This window comes from Aythya fuligula, chromosome 4 (genome assembly GCF_009819795.1).
Source record: "Aythya fuligula isolate bAytFul2 chromosome 4, bAytFul2.pri, whole genome shotgun sequence".
Lineage (NCBI taxonomy): Eukaryota > Metazoa > Chordata > Aves > Anseriformes > Anatidae > Aythya > Aythya fuligula.
The window spans coordinates 34,067,775-34,083,380 of NC_045562.1; the positions used below are offsets into that span (position 1 = coordinate 34,067,775).

Genomic DNA, 15,606 nt, shown 5'->3' on the forward strand with positions numbered 1-15,606 from the left:
TTTGTGAGACATTGCAGATCTGTGGTATAGCCCTTGCTCTCTCAGTTTCTTTCACCACTCTGGCCAAGCAGTCCCCTCTAGTAAAAGCCAGGAGGTGAGCGTGTATTTATATTCTCTTTTAGTTGGTGCTCCCTTAACCATTTAACCATGCTAGAAGCTGTAGCTCCTTTTGCTTTTAAAGGTAGGACAAGGAAAGGGCGTGCATTACAAAAAAAAAACTCTGCCAGAGAACATCATTGTGACAACAGCTATCATTCAGGGTAAAAAAAAAAGAAAAAAAAAAAAAAAAGGAAAAAAAAAGAGCTCCTTCTTTCTTGAAAACAAATACCACAGAAAGCATTCTTGCTATCCATCCCGTTATTGCTGAGAGCAAACTACTGATATAAACCTACCTTGGAATATCTGACCTATCTGGACCCACAATGCAACATCCTTCCCCCAGGAAAAAGTGCAAGCAACTCTTCTACTGCAAAGAAGTCACCATCACCTTGTTGGATACATAACTCCATAGTGATTGATCTCTTACAAGTAACACCCATCAGCAGTAACTTGAGAAACCAGATCCTCTTGTATTTTCATCATCCCTAGGCTCAGTAATGGTATTTACTGTAGCTCAGTGAAAACCTGCAATACCATTTTAGAGAGGACACTGAGACGTTAAGAATTTCTTTTGTTCCAACTTGGCACAAAATGTTAAACATTCTGAAACCCTGCACAAACAGAAAGGATTGTTCACATAATTCAGGGATAGTCCAATTTATGACAACAGTCTAAGACCAACACGGAGTTCAACAGCCAATGCCTCATTTCCTGGAGCCATGAGAGCTACCACAGCTACACCATGCCAAGACAACCACCACCTTTGCCTGTCCACAGGACATCATTATACACAGCAACTGCCAAAGATCACCATTTGTGCCGCTGACACCTGCCTCTTCCATTAACACAATGGAGTTGTTCTGGGTTTTGTTTTGTTTTGTTTTGTGAAGGCAAGGCCCTCTGAGTCATCAGAACTAGAAGGAGAAGAGAAGCCCAAATCAGTGTGAGAAAGTAAAGAAAGAATCTACCTTTCACTGACTACTCTCTGTCACTGTCCAGGCTTGTTGTGGAGGTAGCTCTTATGCAGACTTCTCAAACAGGTAAGCATTTTTGACAAATCATTTAGATGCACGTAACAAGACACTTCTTTTTCCTTCCAAACAGGACTGCTTCCAACTGAGCACAAAACTTCAAGTCATCAAAGTTTCCAAAACAGCTCTACAGTATAATTCTCCATGAAAACAAACAAATGCAATGTTCCTCCACAGACCTTAAGTTCCTGAATACTCTGGATAAAGCCAATACTTCCTTCGTTTATTCTATGTAGTGCCATTATCAATGTTTTGCTAAGCGTTATGTTCCCTCATTAGCTCTGCCTGCTTTCACAGACATTCTAGTTCTATGTCTTCCACAGCACTTGTTTCTCGCACAGCATCTCTTTTCATCAAATACAATTTATTTTTAATCCTACCCACTACCACTGGACTACAAGACAGGGAAAAAGTAATTTCAATCCTCTGAAGAAGCAACATATATGTAAATATCTATAAATCTGAAATTCTTTCAATACATACGATAAAATATTGTTATAGCTAATAAATACTCTAATTATCAGTTAATTATGTGTACATATGGAAATATAAACCTATTATATGTCTCTCTACATATTCTGATGTGTTCCATACATCTACACATATATTTTACATACTTGTTTAATCAACAGAACAGGCTACTCAAAATGCCATTATGGAAAATATCTGTAACAAATCTTTTCTCCAGACTTGCTTCTTCCATCTTCTTGGCACTGAAGGCTGGAAAACTTTGTCTTGATTTGTTGAAGTTTGTATGAATGGCAAAACAGAGAATTTAATTCAAGCTCAACTTCTGATTAAAAAATGTGTGTTCAGCTCCCTGTATCAGACCTGAGTATATATTACAGAGATAGCACTAACACGGTAATGTCTATTTTTGCTGAACTCAAGTAACTCAGTAACTGAGCATGTACAGTGCACTGAAAGAGAAATAGTGCACTACATTTGAAAAGCAGGCAGTTAATTTGTTAACAACAAGGGATCAACAATGATAACATTCTTAGACAAAAGTACCTGGGCATATGCTCATTAAAATACATTTATCCAAAACCAAAATTTGGCCCTAAATCTTAATGGCCTTACATTAAATGTAACCTTACTCCGTCTTGACATAGAGTAATACATCCCATAAAGACTAACTGACATATTCATTGCCTAAATAAAAAACATTTAAAATTTTATAACAGGTTACAGTAAAACACACTAAGTTTCAGTAAGGAAAAAAAAATCCTACAAACTCAGCCGTGTTCAAGTATCCTCTAATCTGCACCACTACATGTAGGCACATACCTTTTTGTAGCAGAAAACAAACACAACTACATGCAATATAAAAGCCACTTACTTGCCACCAAACTGAAAAGGGGAATATGTTTTATATGCCTGATCACTCTAGTGGAAAAATCAATATTCAATATTCGGGTTACTTACAGATTTGTTGCCCAGTCTGTAAGATCTCCACTGTCCATAATAAGGTGATTTCTGTCCAGGAGCCCAGGAGGGCTACTAGAGAATGCAGGTGTAGGAGACTGGGAAGAAAGAGAATCCATGCTACCAGTTGGAGTATCCTCTTTGGGAGAGCTGTGAGTGTCAGCTAGAAAAAAAAAAAAAAAAAAAAAAAAAAGACAGCATAAATCAGAAGGATACTAAAAAACTCTTCTAAAGAGTCAAATCTACTTTGGTAACAATTCCATAAAATACGTACAAAGAGTAATCTTACTGTCCAATCTTCATAGACTATTTTGGAGGACATGCAATCCTCCTGCATTTCCCCAAAAGGTACCACAGCTCAGTTTCCACCATCGCTATCACAAGGCTGTCTTCATGTAACAATGTATTCCTGGTCCCCTTTTCAACATGTATTTTATGTGGATGAAATGCTAGAGTTTGGAGGGGGGGGGGTTGTTTTAAGACAAATGCATCCTTCAAATAAAATAGTTGAGGCTGTACACATTTGTACACCTCTCTAAAAATGGTTTCTAAAAGTAATTTGATACACAGTTTAGTAAATGATTGCTCTCAAGTACCATAAGCACAATCCTATAAAACATGAAACAATGAAATTTAGAAAGGTCAGAATAGCAGAGATCTCTAACAACAGGCCATTAACCAACATGTGATATCCATGAACATTACTTTTATTACTCCTTTTTAACGGTATTGCTTTTAAGAGAATTCTTTGTATTCTGGTCTACTATTTGTTTATGTAGGTTACTTTTAGAACATCACTCAGGAGGCAACATATTCAGAAATGATTGCTTAGGAAAAAGTTAAAGGAACACCATTCCTATCTCATGAACTGTACGAAAAAGATACAGATAAGGCACGGCGCTCACTGAAAACCATGCTGACACATCTAGCCAAACAGCACATTCTTCACTGAAAAGCTAACTTTCAACCACATAGTTTTTCCTTTTAAAATTATTTAAACATCAGTTGCACATTTTACAAGCTCTAAAAGAGTCGTATGAAATGAGGACAATTGCAAACATTAAAGTGTCCAGCACAGCTGAGTCCGCAGTCTCAAATGGAGCCTGTGGCTGTTTTCAGAATTTTAATATTTAACAGGAATAAGGGTCATTTCCAACCACCCTTTACATGGCTCCCTGCACCCCATCCTTCCTCTTCTGTGCTTTCTACTCCCACTCATACGTGTGAGCATGGCCCACAGCATCACACAAGTCCCTCCAGAGTACATTCGATAACGCTGACCCTACACAGCCACGGTATGAGTTCTGCTTCTTCAGGACCAGAATCTTTGGGGGCAGAATGAAAAACCACAGCAATCACAGTTATTGGATCAAAAGCTGTTAAAATACTGTGATAGCTTGAAAAGCTGTATCTTCTATACGCGTTACTGTACAAAGCCAAGTCCTGTATATTACTTTCTAACGCTAAATGAATTAGAATCTGCACAGAGAACAACTGAGTTTAATTCAGCTTCATGGAGCTGAGCTGTGCTGTTGCAAAAATTTCTTTCATTTATTTTTACTTTTCTTTAATAACTTAAAGAAAAAGCAACAAAAATTAAATGTGAACAATGAAAAGCCGCCTTCCACGGATAAAATCACCCTTGCGACTTCATTACTGTCTCAAAGAGCTTGATCCCTTCTGATTAAAAAGCAGAAAGCTAATGTAAATGCTCACCTGCTTCCCCAGCCATCTCATCCACACCCCCTCCAGTAACTCTCAGAGAACAACTTCCCTAGAGAGGCAAATGACATACAACTAAAAACACTCAAATGATGAAAGTGATGATCTGAAAATTTCTCCCTAAAGTAGCTGCTAATTTAAGGCTCTAAATTAGCCTGTAGTAACAAAGTACGATAAGCCGTGAGGAGGAGAATGTTAGCCTCAGCACATGAGTCACGCTGGCTCCAGCCCAGCCCTGTGCAGCAGCTCCGCCGCCCCGTCCCTCTGCAATAGGCCTGGGCGCTGCAGCTCACGTCTACATGACATGACATGAGAGCTGTAGGAGTGTCAGGTAAAAACTAATTCATTACACCTCATTTGCAGACGTATGTGTCACAATGATAAACATCTGAGAGATTAGACGGTAATACTGCAATTTTACTTTATTAAGAAACTGAACTCTTTAAAACTAAATAGGCTTAAGTCCTTTTACCTCACTGAAATTTCTTTTCAAAACAGTAGTATTAAAGCAAGCCAGACTATCAAACTACATGCACCATATTAGAAAGCCATGTTTAACTCAACTATCCACTTAACGTGACTGAAACACCATTAGGAAGGAATATTAACTTATTCTTCAATAGTGTATTACCAAGACAGCACACACCCCCTATGAAAAGGGAAGATTTTTCTCTCAAATCATTTCTCAGAGCACACAGAAAAAGACGTACTGCACGCTTCAGTCACCATCCACAGTAGATGCTACATTATACACTGAAATATGCAAGCAATTGCATTTGACATTATCATAAACGAAACTCAGAATTACATCTTCTCTCAGTTTTACTTCTTCCTTCCCTTGCTTCCTGAGCCAGCATTTTCACATGGTCAATACTGTGTTGCATTCTCAAGAATAAGGACTTACTTTGAAGAAAAAAAAAAAAAAAAAAAAAAAAAGTATTTAAACAGGAAAACACCTTCTAAATACTGTGGGTTTAAGTAAACAACTTCCAAAAACATGTTTAAAGATACTTGAAGTTACAAAACCAGATAATTCTAAACATCAGAAAAGTAAAACAATATCTTTATTCAGGAAAAGCCTATTCTGTATAACTGCAAAAACAGATGACTAATGATCATCTAGCACACTTTCATGATTAAAATCAATATATGTTCAAACACTAAGTCTTCAAAGTATAGCAACTGTTCTAATTTCAACAGTACAAAGATGTGCATCCAGCACATTGTCCTGCACTGGTGCGGCCTCACCTTGATCTCTGTATGCAGTTTTGGGTACCACAGTATAAAAAAGACATAAAACTATTGAAGAGTGGTCAGAGGAGGGCTACAAAGATGGTGAAGACTCTAGAGGTGAAGATGTTTGAGGAGCGGCTGAGGTCCCTTGGTTTGTTCAGCCCAGAGCAGAGCAGACTGAGAGGAGGCCTCATGGCGGCCTGAACCTCCCTCACAAGGAGAGGCCTCATGGTGGCCTGCAGCTCCCTCACAGGGAGCTCTGCTCTCTGGGGACAGCAACAGGACCCGAGGGGACGGCATGGAGCTGGGACAGGGGAGGGCCAGGCTGGGGGTTAGGGAAAGGTTCTGCACCCAGAGGTGGTGGCGCACTGGGACAGGCTCCCCAGGGCAGTGGTCACGGCCCCAAGCCTGAATTCGAGATGAGTTTGGCCAATGCTCTCAGACATAGGGGCTGATTTTTGGATAGTCCTGTGTGGAGCCAGGAGTTGGACTTGATGATCCCCGTGGGTCCCTTGCAACCCAAGATATTCTATGATTCTAAGATTTCACTCTGGTTACAAAATGTTCTGAACATCAGAAATTATACTTCCTTATGTAAATTTTATATCTTCTTATGTTCTGCATCTCTTATACCCAGGTATAAATGGGTTTGGGCCTTCCATCACCTTTAATCAACATGCTATGTCATAAACATTAAAATACTAAGGTATTTTCCCCAATGAATTAGACTAGGAGGGTATTTTCTCCATGTATCAACAGGATATATGAAGATACCTTCTTCGGATACAATAAAAATACATCCTAATGTCCCACTACTTAGCATCTTTTTTTATAAAAATAAAATAAATTCTTCTAGTGATATAATGTATTTTGGACTGCTCCGAACCGCTACAGACAGGAAAACTGGAGAGGACTAGCTTGTTTTCCTGATGTTACATAATCTCATCTGGACTTCTGTACATGGCAGAGGCCATGAGATTGTCTCTAGTTATCTCTCTATTAAGTTTAATAACCTACTTTCAATTAATGTCCACATGTTGGACCAAACCATATTTTCCAGAGAGTCTTTGTCGGAAGACATCAGCACATGAAGTAATGGAGAATCAACTGGCTGTTAATTCATTAACATATTCACTGATTTATGCACGTACCTTCAATTTGTTGGCCTTAACTTGAGGCAAGGCCCACATTATAAACAACACTAATTGTTTTTTTGTTTTGTTTTGTTTTGTTTTCTTGTGTGAAGGTATTTAAACAATTTGCTTTGTAATTTTAACAGTAAATCTCTTACTGAATGGGATTTTGCAGTTTTGGGGTTGTGTACCCATTTTATGAACCTGTTCCTTTATTCCAGAGCTCTTACTGAAGAGTGTACAGCAGATCCAAATTCTTAACTTTTTGTTGTGGTCCCACAAGTGCCACAGTGAGCGTTGAATTTCACCATTTACTCATACTCATCAATCCCCTGCTCGTGCATGTGAGGTCTGCACTTTCTTTTGCCACAAGACTGTTAACAGTTTATGATGAGACGATTGTCCATTGGGACTGACAGACTTAGCAGTGCCCATTTTTTTCAGGACAGAGTTCTCCACTCTGTAGGCATGGACTACAACTTTCCTCTCAGATCTGTGAATTTATTTCCTTGATACAACCAAACTTATTTTGCTTGAACAAGGTAGCAGAAAAATTTAGCAGGGTAGAACATGGCAATAACTCCAATGTAGCTGCCATTGTCATCACTGTAAATATATGTAAATATATTATCAAAGATTTGTATTTACCTTTCTAAATACTGCTGCTACATTAACATTCCTCCAGGTTCTTTGAACTCCTTTGGCATGAGACAAGATGTTTGAAAAGTTAACATTGCTAAGCTACACAAACCAATTACCAGACAACATTTTAGGACAAGCTAGATGGCTTCACATTATTCAAAATATTCACTTTGCAACAGGTCTATTTGTGAAGATTTCTGCTTGACCCTGCTTATTATAAATCCCATATCAGTTTTCCCAGTTCAGTTTCTCTTTAAGAATTCTTAAAAACTTGTAAGGTATACTAACTGCTAGCTATTTCCTTTTTTTCCTACTCTTTGTGGAACCAGTAAAGATCCTACGGTGTTGGAGATTAAAAAAAATCTTTATAGTCTAGAGTGTGAAAGTCTAAAATTTAGTTGTCTAGAGTGTGTTAACTATGTTGCTGGAATTGAACCATATCTATATTTTTCATTTGATTTCAGAATTCATAGGCTGCCTAATATTGATAGTCTAATACTTTTCTGTTTCTCTCCTCTGACTCCTCTTTACCTCCAAGTTTGTTCTACAATGAGAACATTGTCAGATTTCCCACTTCTATGTAAAGGCTGACTGCCACATTGGATTGACAGGTCCTTTCGAAAAGGAGCTCCAGAAACTTCCCATTTTTCTTTTTCTAACACTTGAATTCTAATGAGTTCTTACATCATAAAATAGGGAAGATGGGATTTCTGTAATGAAGCTCATTTATATCTGTCTTTTATATTTTTATGGTGGGTTTGGTGCCTTTATTTTTTCTCACCAGAAATGTCAATCCCCTTTGCTCTCCCATTACACACTTATCTTTGGATACCAAATTGTGACAGACCAGATGAAGGGCATTAGGATTCTCAGAATAAAAGCAATAGCCTGCATGACGTCTCATAATTTTTTGTTGACAGTCCAGCCATCATCTCTTCACCTTCTGTGTAGTTGTGGGAAGCCTCTGAGTTCCTTTGGCTTTCTGCTTGGCCATCTGTATAGAATTGCCTCTAAGCTGCTTCTACAAGCTCCCCATCCTATGCAAACAGGTATAAGAACCAATTTTACTCTCAACAGAGTTAAAACTTGTTTCATATTCTCATCACCTTTTGCATACTATTTAAAATTTTTGACTGCTCAGATCCTTTTAAACTGTCATCTAAATTATCTTCTTGTTTCACTCTTCTAATCACAACACTCATCCATCCTTACAGCTTTCACTGTGCCTCTGCAACAGATACCTGTGCTTTGTCTTTATGGCTGTTCATAATTCAGACCAGTTCTAACTAGAAAATAAAACAGTTTGGGCTGATCCTCACCATTTACTGTTTGTGTCTAGCTGGTATTACTTACTATTCAGTTTCTGATGCAAATAGCCTTTTTTTTTTTTTTTTTTAAATCCATGTGTCACCCTTTCTCAAAGTAAAAAATCCACACAAGATAAGAAAGCACTTATATGGGCTGAGGCTTATATTATTTAGCTTCTCTCTAACAAATATATAGCCTTTAATTCCTTTTTCCTTTTTGTCTGGATAAGCCTCAGATAGTAAAGGCTCTCAGACTCTCGATACCAGAAATCTGAACTCAGCTTCCACCTAACTGAACATGACATACCTCCCAGTTGCCTTCTTTTGACTTTTTCCATCTGGCTAGTCTAAGAATATTTTTTGTTGGCATCCTAAGTTGAAAGAAACTGAAATACTTTGGCAGTGTCAATAATCAGATCCTTACTTTATTCCAAGAATTCTAAATAAGAAAAAAACATGTAATAAAAACTACAAGAACCAGAGAGCTAACATTATCAGTTACTTGCTTGAGTGACAGAGTTTCTTTCAACCTCAGCTTAAGTAAACTAAAGAATTACACACTTTATTATTAAAAGAAAGACTAATCTTAACATCAACATTACAACCAATGTCTATATAGTTTAAGGGTAGCCAGAGGATGAAAGCAGTTTATGAAAATGAGTGTTTCTGAAGTAAATGGGAAATTTACCACAGTTTCTATTGAGATACACAGAGAGCAAGCAGAACGGATCTCTTGTGTATTCTCTAAATGTTCATCAGATGCCCAAATAATGGCAATATAAGAGGGTAAAAGGCATGACTTATTCCACTTTGACAAAGTCACATACGTCAAGAGGAGCTGGGGAGAATTACTGAGGAGAGTAAATTCAAGATGCTGCAAGATCCCTGTTACCACCTTCAGCTCTGATATTTTCTGTATCATGAGATGGGGAAGCAGCAGCTGCACTGCTGTGCAGCCACCCATCCTTCCCCATCAGCATCACAGCTGCATCCAGCTCAGAGATAACAAACACTCATTCACCATAAATAGCTAACTTTCCACAATAATAGAGAAGGTAAACCAAGTAGAAAGTAGCTTTGCTCTTATGTTAATTTGTGCGTACATACTATGCTTTCATTTTAATAGGAATCTCATAAATTAGGGCTAGAAAAGAAGTATGAGTATCTAAAATACTCACTGCCAAGTGAGAACTTAGTTCTGTGTGCTAGAGCTTCAACAACCACAGAAAACAGACATGAAAAATGTAATTTCAGATTACTTGTCTTACACAATCAACACAAACCTAAAGTGATTCCATGACATGAAGTAATAATCACATAAAAAAGTCAAAGGCAGCTAAATCAGCATTACAGTACATCAAAAATAAGCCTATCTTCTTTAGAAGATGCTCTAAGAATTCCTGTATGATAAAAAGTACTGACATGAGAAATCCAGTTAGGTTACAATGTCAACAGAAGTCAAAACAAATTACTTGGTACTGGGAACCAGAATATTCACATCAGATTCATAACAGAAACCAAAAGCGAATTTATTCTGAAGCAGCACGTCTAATCTAAAAGGAAAGAAAACGATTAACCTACCTAATCAGCCAAAACCATATAAAAGGTGCCATTAGCTCACTCTAGCTTAGTATTTGCACCTTGCTGGTACCTCCTCAAGTATCCTCACTCCAGAAAGGAGTAACGGAGTTGTATTTGTGAAAGGCCTTTCTCTAGAGGCATGGCTGCAATCTTTTGTTCACTACTCAGAGCACGAACCATCCTGTGCTAATCATGCCAAGCACCAGGTGAACTTAGTCATTCTTTAGTTCTTCGCATCTTTAAATTTCTGAATGAAGTCATTTATTTCTGAGTAAATAAAGAAGTTGTGTACTTTTGTCTAACCACTAAAACTAGTCAACAGAATTGTTCATTACTCATCTCCAAACTTCAGAAACTGTGCTATTTAAACAAATGAATTTCCGAACTAAATCATATAAAAACAGGTTAATAATGACCTACTGTTTGGTTAAGAAAAATCACAGCAGTGTACCAGCCACGAGGAAGAAAATTAACTTTGTCCTAACTGAAACCAGGACAATAGTAAAATTAACAAAGAGTTATTTAGGCGTTCCTGAATAATTAGTATTTGAAAGGTCAGATGCCTGTAAACACTCAAAAAATAGATTTACCACATTTCATTATCAAAAATTATTAATTATCCTCATTGTGTAGCAAATTCTACACACTTCAGTACTGCCCTAGTATGCTGTTATGATTAGATAAATGCTATTATTTCTTACCTGAAATTTAGACATCAGTAGACTCATACACTCTAAAACCAACATAACCTTCAGTGAGAAAACGGACAGCACAACCTGCATATCCATTAGTTCCATGCTTTCAAACCACATGCAGCAAGAATGAGATCTTTATGCCAGCTATTTTTTCCTCTCAGACAAAATAATTAACACAACAATTACATTTGACTACACTTTTTTCCTAGATAAAGACCAACTTTGACAGATTTTTCAAATGTGTGCATGTATAAGCATGTATATCTTATGCACATGGTAGATCTGCAGAGAGACAGTTTTATCCCATCTCCATAATGATTCAGAAATGTTAGAAAAAGGAGGAAGCTGCACTAGAAAGAATTTGTGTCTAGACTGGCTGATGTAACTCAAGAATAGTAGCCAGAAAGGTGGATGTTTAAGCTGCAGATAGGCAAGAGACAAAAGTGCTCACCTGCAAGTTACCTATAGACAACTGGAATTTTGGGTCCATTTCTTTGCCCTCCTTTTTTTCTGATACCATCTCGTCTATTTTTAAAATGTAAAGATCAACTGTAAGCAGGCATATTTCTAGGCATATACTTTATTTGTAATAGCAGGTAGTTATTTCGACAAATATCTCTTTCATTTCAGGTTGTCTCTCAAAATTCATGGGAAGTATTGCTAATGTTACTCCTTTACTTCTAGGAAACCCTAAATTGTAGGTGAGCCTTTTGCTGAGCAAGCTAAAAACCAAAAATCGTGAAGAATTTCAGCTTATTCTTCAAGCTGTGGAAAAAAACATTGACAGAGTCATGGATAGAAGAGTAGGGTGGTTAATTTATATCATGTAATTAAATTTTGAAACACAGCAGAAACCAGATACAAGCGTGCAGGGGGGTTCCTCTTTTGATTTGTGTATGCTGAGAAAATAAGAGTGGTACATAAACTCAAGGATTACTCATTTTTTTTACCAGAGCCTGGTTGGCAGGAAACCACATGTGACCTCTAGCTTTACCAGGCTGGCCAGATGCCACACATTAATTTCATGGTTGTAAAATACAGAGATGAACTGCAACTACTTCCTGAAAACTCAGACATATAGTAAGATAAGTAGGCTATTTCTACAGTTTTCATAGTTTTCTTGTTGCATCAGAGGTCTTGGGTTTCCATAAATTCAGGCAACGTTTACCTATGGTCCAGACCTGTATCAAAACCTAACAACAGAACAGCTCTTGTCTCATCAGTGGCAATGGGGACTTTTAAAACTAAAGCAGATCAAACAAGGCTGTCATCTGCTATCATCATTAATAAAAGTTTCATGATTAAGTAGCATACCTCAAATGGCATCAAAAACTCCAAAGATGATGAAAATATTCTTTATGATTCTTTTTCTTTCTCCTTTCTGTTGTCTTGGCAATTCAGCCACTGATATACACAGGAATACAGTTGGTGGTGGTGGTTTTTTTTTGACTGAATGGCAAAGACTGACACAGACTGGGAGCAAATCAGGAAGAGCAGTAGTGTTCTCTAAGGCACAGATCAGCCTTTGAGCAAGTTCACTCCCTCTCCTCCGAGTTCTTCCCTCCTATCTTTGTCACCAAGGGAAGCAAGAGAATGTCCTTGGGAGGAAGCACCTTGTCCAGTGAAATGCACAGCCTCATCCATAGGAAACTGACTGAAGAGCTGAACTATGTCAAGTCTTCGTTCTACCTGCAGTCTTGTGTGTTGGGTTAAAAGTAATTTCAGCCAACGGCAATTGGATAGGGCACAGCTGGCTTGTAGCAAAGACATGTCAGTGACTTCCATGCCTGGGATTAATGGCTTTTAGCATGCAAAATTGGCCTTCTTACAGTATTATGTGCCCTTGCATGTCTGGGTGCAGAAGGTAGAGAATTAAAGAGATGAATGATTATTACAGAAGATCAGAGATTTTTATTAATGCCTGGCCTCAAGCAAAGACTGACCCTCCCTCCTGAACTCCGCACTCCTTTAAGTTGAGATTTTAGTTTTAGTCTATTCATTTTCCCTTTTACTGCGCTTCCAGTCCCTTTTGTGTGCATGTGTACAAGCACATGGAGATGTGTTTATTTTTTAAAAATTTCTACAGGCTCTGAATTTCATATACGGAAAGTAGACAGGTACTGGTGATGATATTGGGGTGACTTTCACACCAACCACAAAGATTTGACACGTCATTTGAAAAGAAGTAAAAGTTAAAGAGATGTTTACCATGTTATGACAGCTAATTTTGATTTCACATAACTGTGCAGCAAGTAGGCTGTAGCACGTAGTTACTCACAGGTGTAATAGATAGACAATGTATATTGTGTATACAAAGAATGGGCCAAAACTATTCCATACTTTCAAAAAAAATAGGTACCTTCTATGGACCCACAGCTTTCCAGCCAGAAGTTAATTATCAGATTGGAAATTGGGCCCCTACACACACATACTGTTACCTAAGAAAAAGCTTCACCTTTACTGGCAAATGCTATACAAAGAAAAAGCCTTTTTCAGCTCTCATCCTACTCAGAGCCGTTGGGTAGAAAAAGATGTGATAGATCCTGTTGAATTGCAGGAACTATTCTTGCAGCAAGGTGAAATATGAACTACCTTAAATTCTACATAGCAAACAGCAATCATCCTGATCTTCCCCTCACAACTAATACTGGTGTACCTATTTTGTAACAGCGTAACTGTCTGTTCTGCTCAGCTGTTAACAATAGCTTTGTAAGCAAGTGTTGCAAGCCCTTATGGCTTTTTGATATGCCTATGTAGCTGCTTTTCTTTCCATTTCCCCTGCTATGTGCCAGGTTACAGAAACACTTCCAAGCAGCAGATTCAGAAATAGAAAGAGTTCAAGGCCAGGTTTCACACCTGCAACCTTGCAGTTCTGGACTGTTCCAACCCTGAAGACCAATCTCATTATTATAAATCCAAGGCTTCCAGGTTTTATGTTCAGTAATTCCAAATAAAGTCTATGTTTTTTCACTTGTTTGTTTGGGGCAGGAAGGGATGGGAGGAGCAGGGAGAGGGAATAATTCATGGGAGCTATATAATTATTACACGCATCACGTTTTGCTTTGATGAAGTGATGTAACTGATGTAACCAAATGCCACAGTAGCTCATGCAAACTAATACACTACCCAATCTAAGGCATTGTATCACTCCAATACCCTCAAAAAGAGCTGCTCCTAAATAAGCTAAAATACCATTCATACTTCAGCTTCCGAAGGTACTTCAGAGGGTAATACAAATTAGCACAAAGTTTTAAAGGGTTAACCAGCAGTTCTAATTTTTGATTTCTTTTAAAACTCTACACAAAAATCTGTTTTCTAAAGCACTATATATACAATTTTTAATTTATAGCAGCAGAAGCAAGCTATTGCAAACACCCCATATGCCTCCTGAGTTTCAGAGCAGGGAGTGGGAGACAAACACCTTAAGAACAAAACAAACAAGCCCTTCCATAACACACACGTGCTATGTGCATGTACATGCCAATGACAAATTCTGACATCTAGAGAGTATTCAAAGAGAATAAGGAATCAGCAGGCACTGTGGCTTAAGACGTATATACTCTGTTCTGTTTAGAAAACAACTTGTTCCGCAACTGGATGAATTGCCATGCAAGACCAATTTCTTGACTCCACGTGTGATTTATGAAACTCATGCTGACTGTCTGCTCATCTGGATGGACTGCACTGTACTTCCTACTTTACACAGGACTTTTCTTGCTGTGTTGCTCTTGTGGCTCTCCTAAATAGTTTAATAATGTCTACATCTCCAGCACAGAAAAAGATAAACAAAGCAAAAAAAAATATTTTGCAACAAGAAGAGAAAATTATATAAAAATTAAAATAACGGTGTGAGGGGACAAAACTGTAACTTTGCATTGCCCTTTAGAATAAATTTAAATAGAGCTCTCTTCTAATAAGTACTGATCATCCAAATAGAAAATAAAGACCCAATGGCATGTTCAGAAGAACCATGTAAATATCTCCCTTTTTTAGCTAACACTTTCTCTCCATAGAGAGAGAGCAAATGCAAAATTGTTTGTACATATCTGGGACTGTAAGCCACAGGAGTGTCTGCATTGCTACTTAATTCAGTCTAAAATTCATTCCAATAATACTGGTACTAAAATTAAAAAGGCTATTTCAAAACAAACAAACAAGTATTCACTTTAGAAAGCACGAAACTCTGGAAGTGATCTTAATGCAAATCTCAGGCAAATCTGCATTTTGCTGAAGCAAGAACTTTGGGATTAGGCCACATATGAAAGTAGCTCCCAGTTCTCCATTACGTGTAGTTCTATTTAAGACATCAAGATGCTGAAAAATTTCGGAACGAAAAATTATTAATTGGCTTACTATAAAGGAAAAAAGTTGAAAGAAAAATGGACAGCATAATCTCTGATTTAAATTTGTCTGAGGAAATGAAGATCCTTAAGCTAGTAAATACAACACTTGAATTGTTTGCAAATAGGTTTAATCACCTAATTGCCAAGTACAAGGAAAATCTATGCTCTATCAGGACCCAGCACAGCTAATTACAAGAAGGCAAAATAAAGATTTTTATCAAACTGTGTGTGTGTTCTTCCACTATTATATCTATCAATATTTATGCCACTTACAGCCCTTTCTGGGTGGTTGCTGCATACAGTTTGTGTGCAGTCAAGAAGCCTCCTGACTGAAAACGTGCTTTTAACAAGAAAAGTTGGCCCGAACCCTGCATTTCCAATTCAAGCAGTGG

At 37.8% G+C, this 15,606-nt stretch overlaps 1 protein-coding gene across 1 annotated transcript in view; it reads right to left on the reverse strand.

Moving 5' to 3' along the window:
- Positions 1-15,606, reverse strand: part of ARHGAP10 (Rho GTPase activating protein 10) — a 141,667-nt gene that overhangs the window by 18,366 nt on the left and 107,695 nt on the right. The window contains exon 20 of the mRNA XM_032186866.1: positions 2,559-2,721. Coding sequence (XP_032042757.1) covers positions 2,559-2,721 — 163 coding nt within the window. The remainder of the gene's footprint in view (positions 1-2,558; positions 2,722-15,606) is intronic.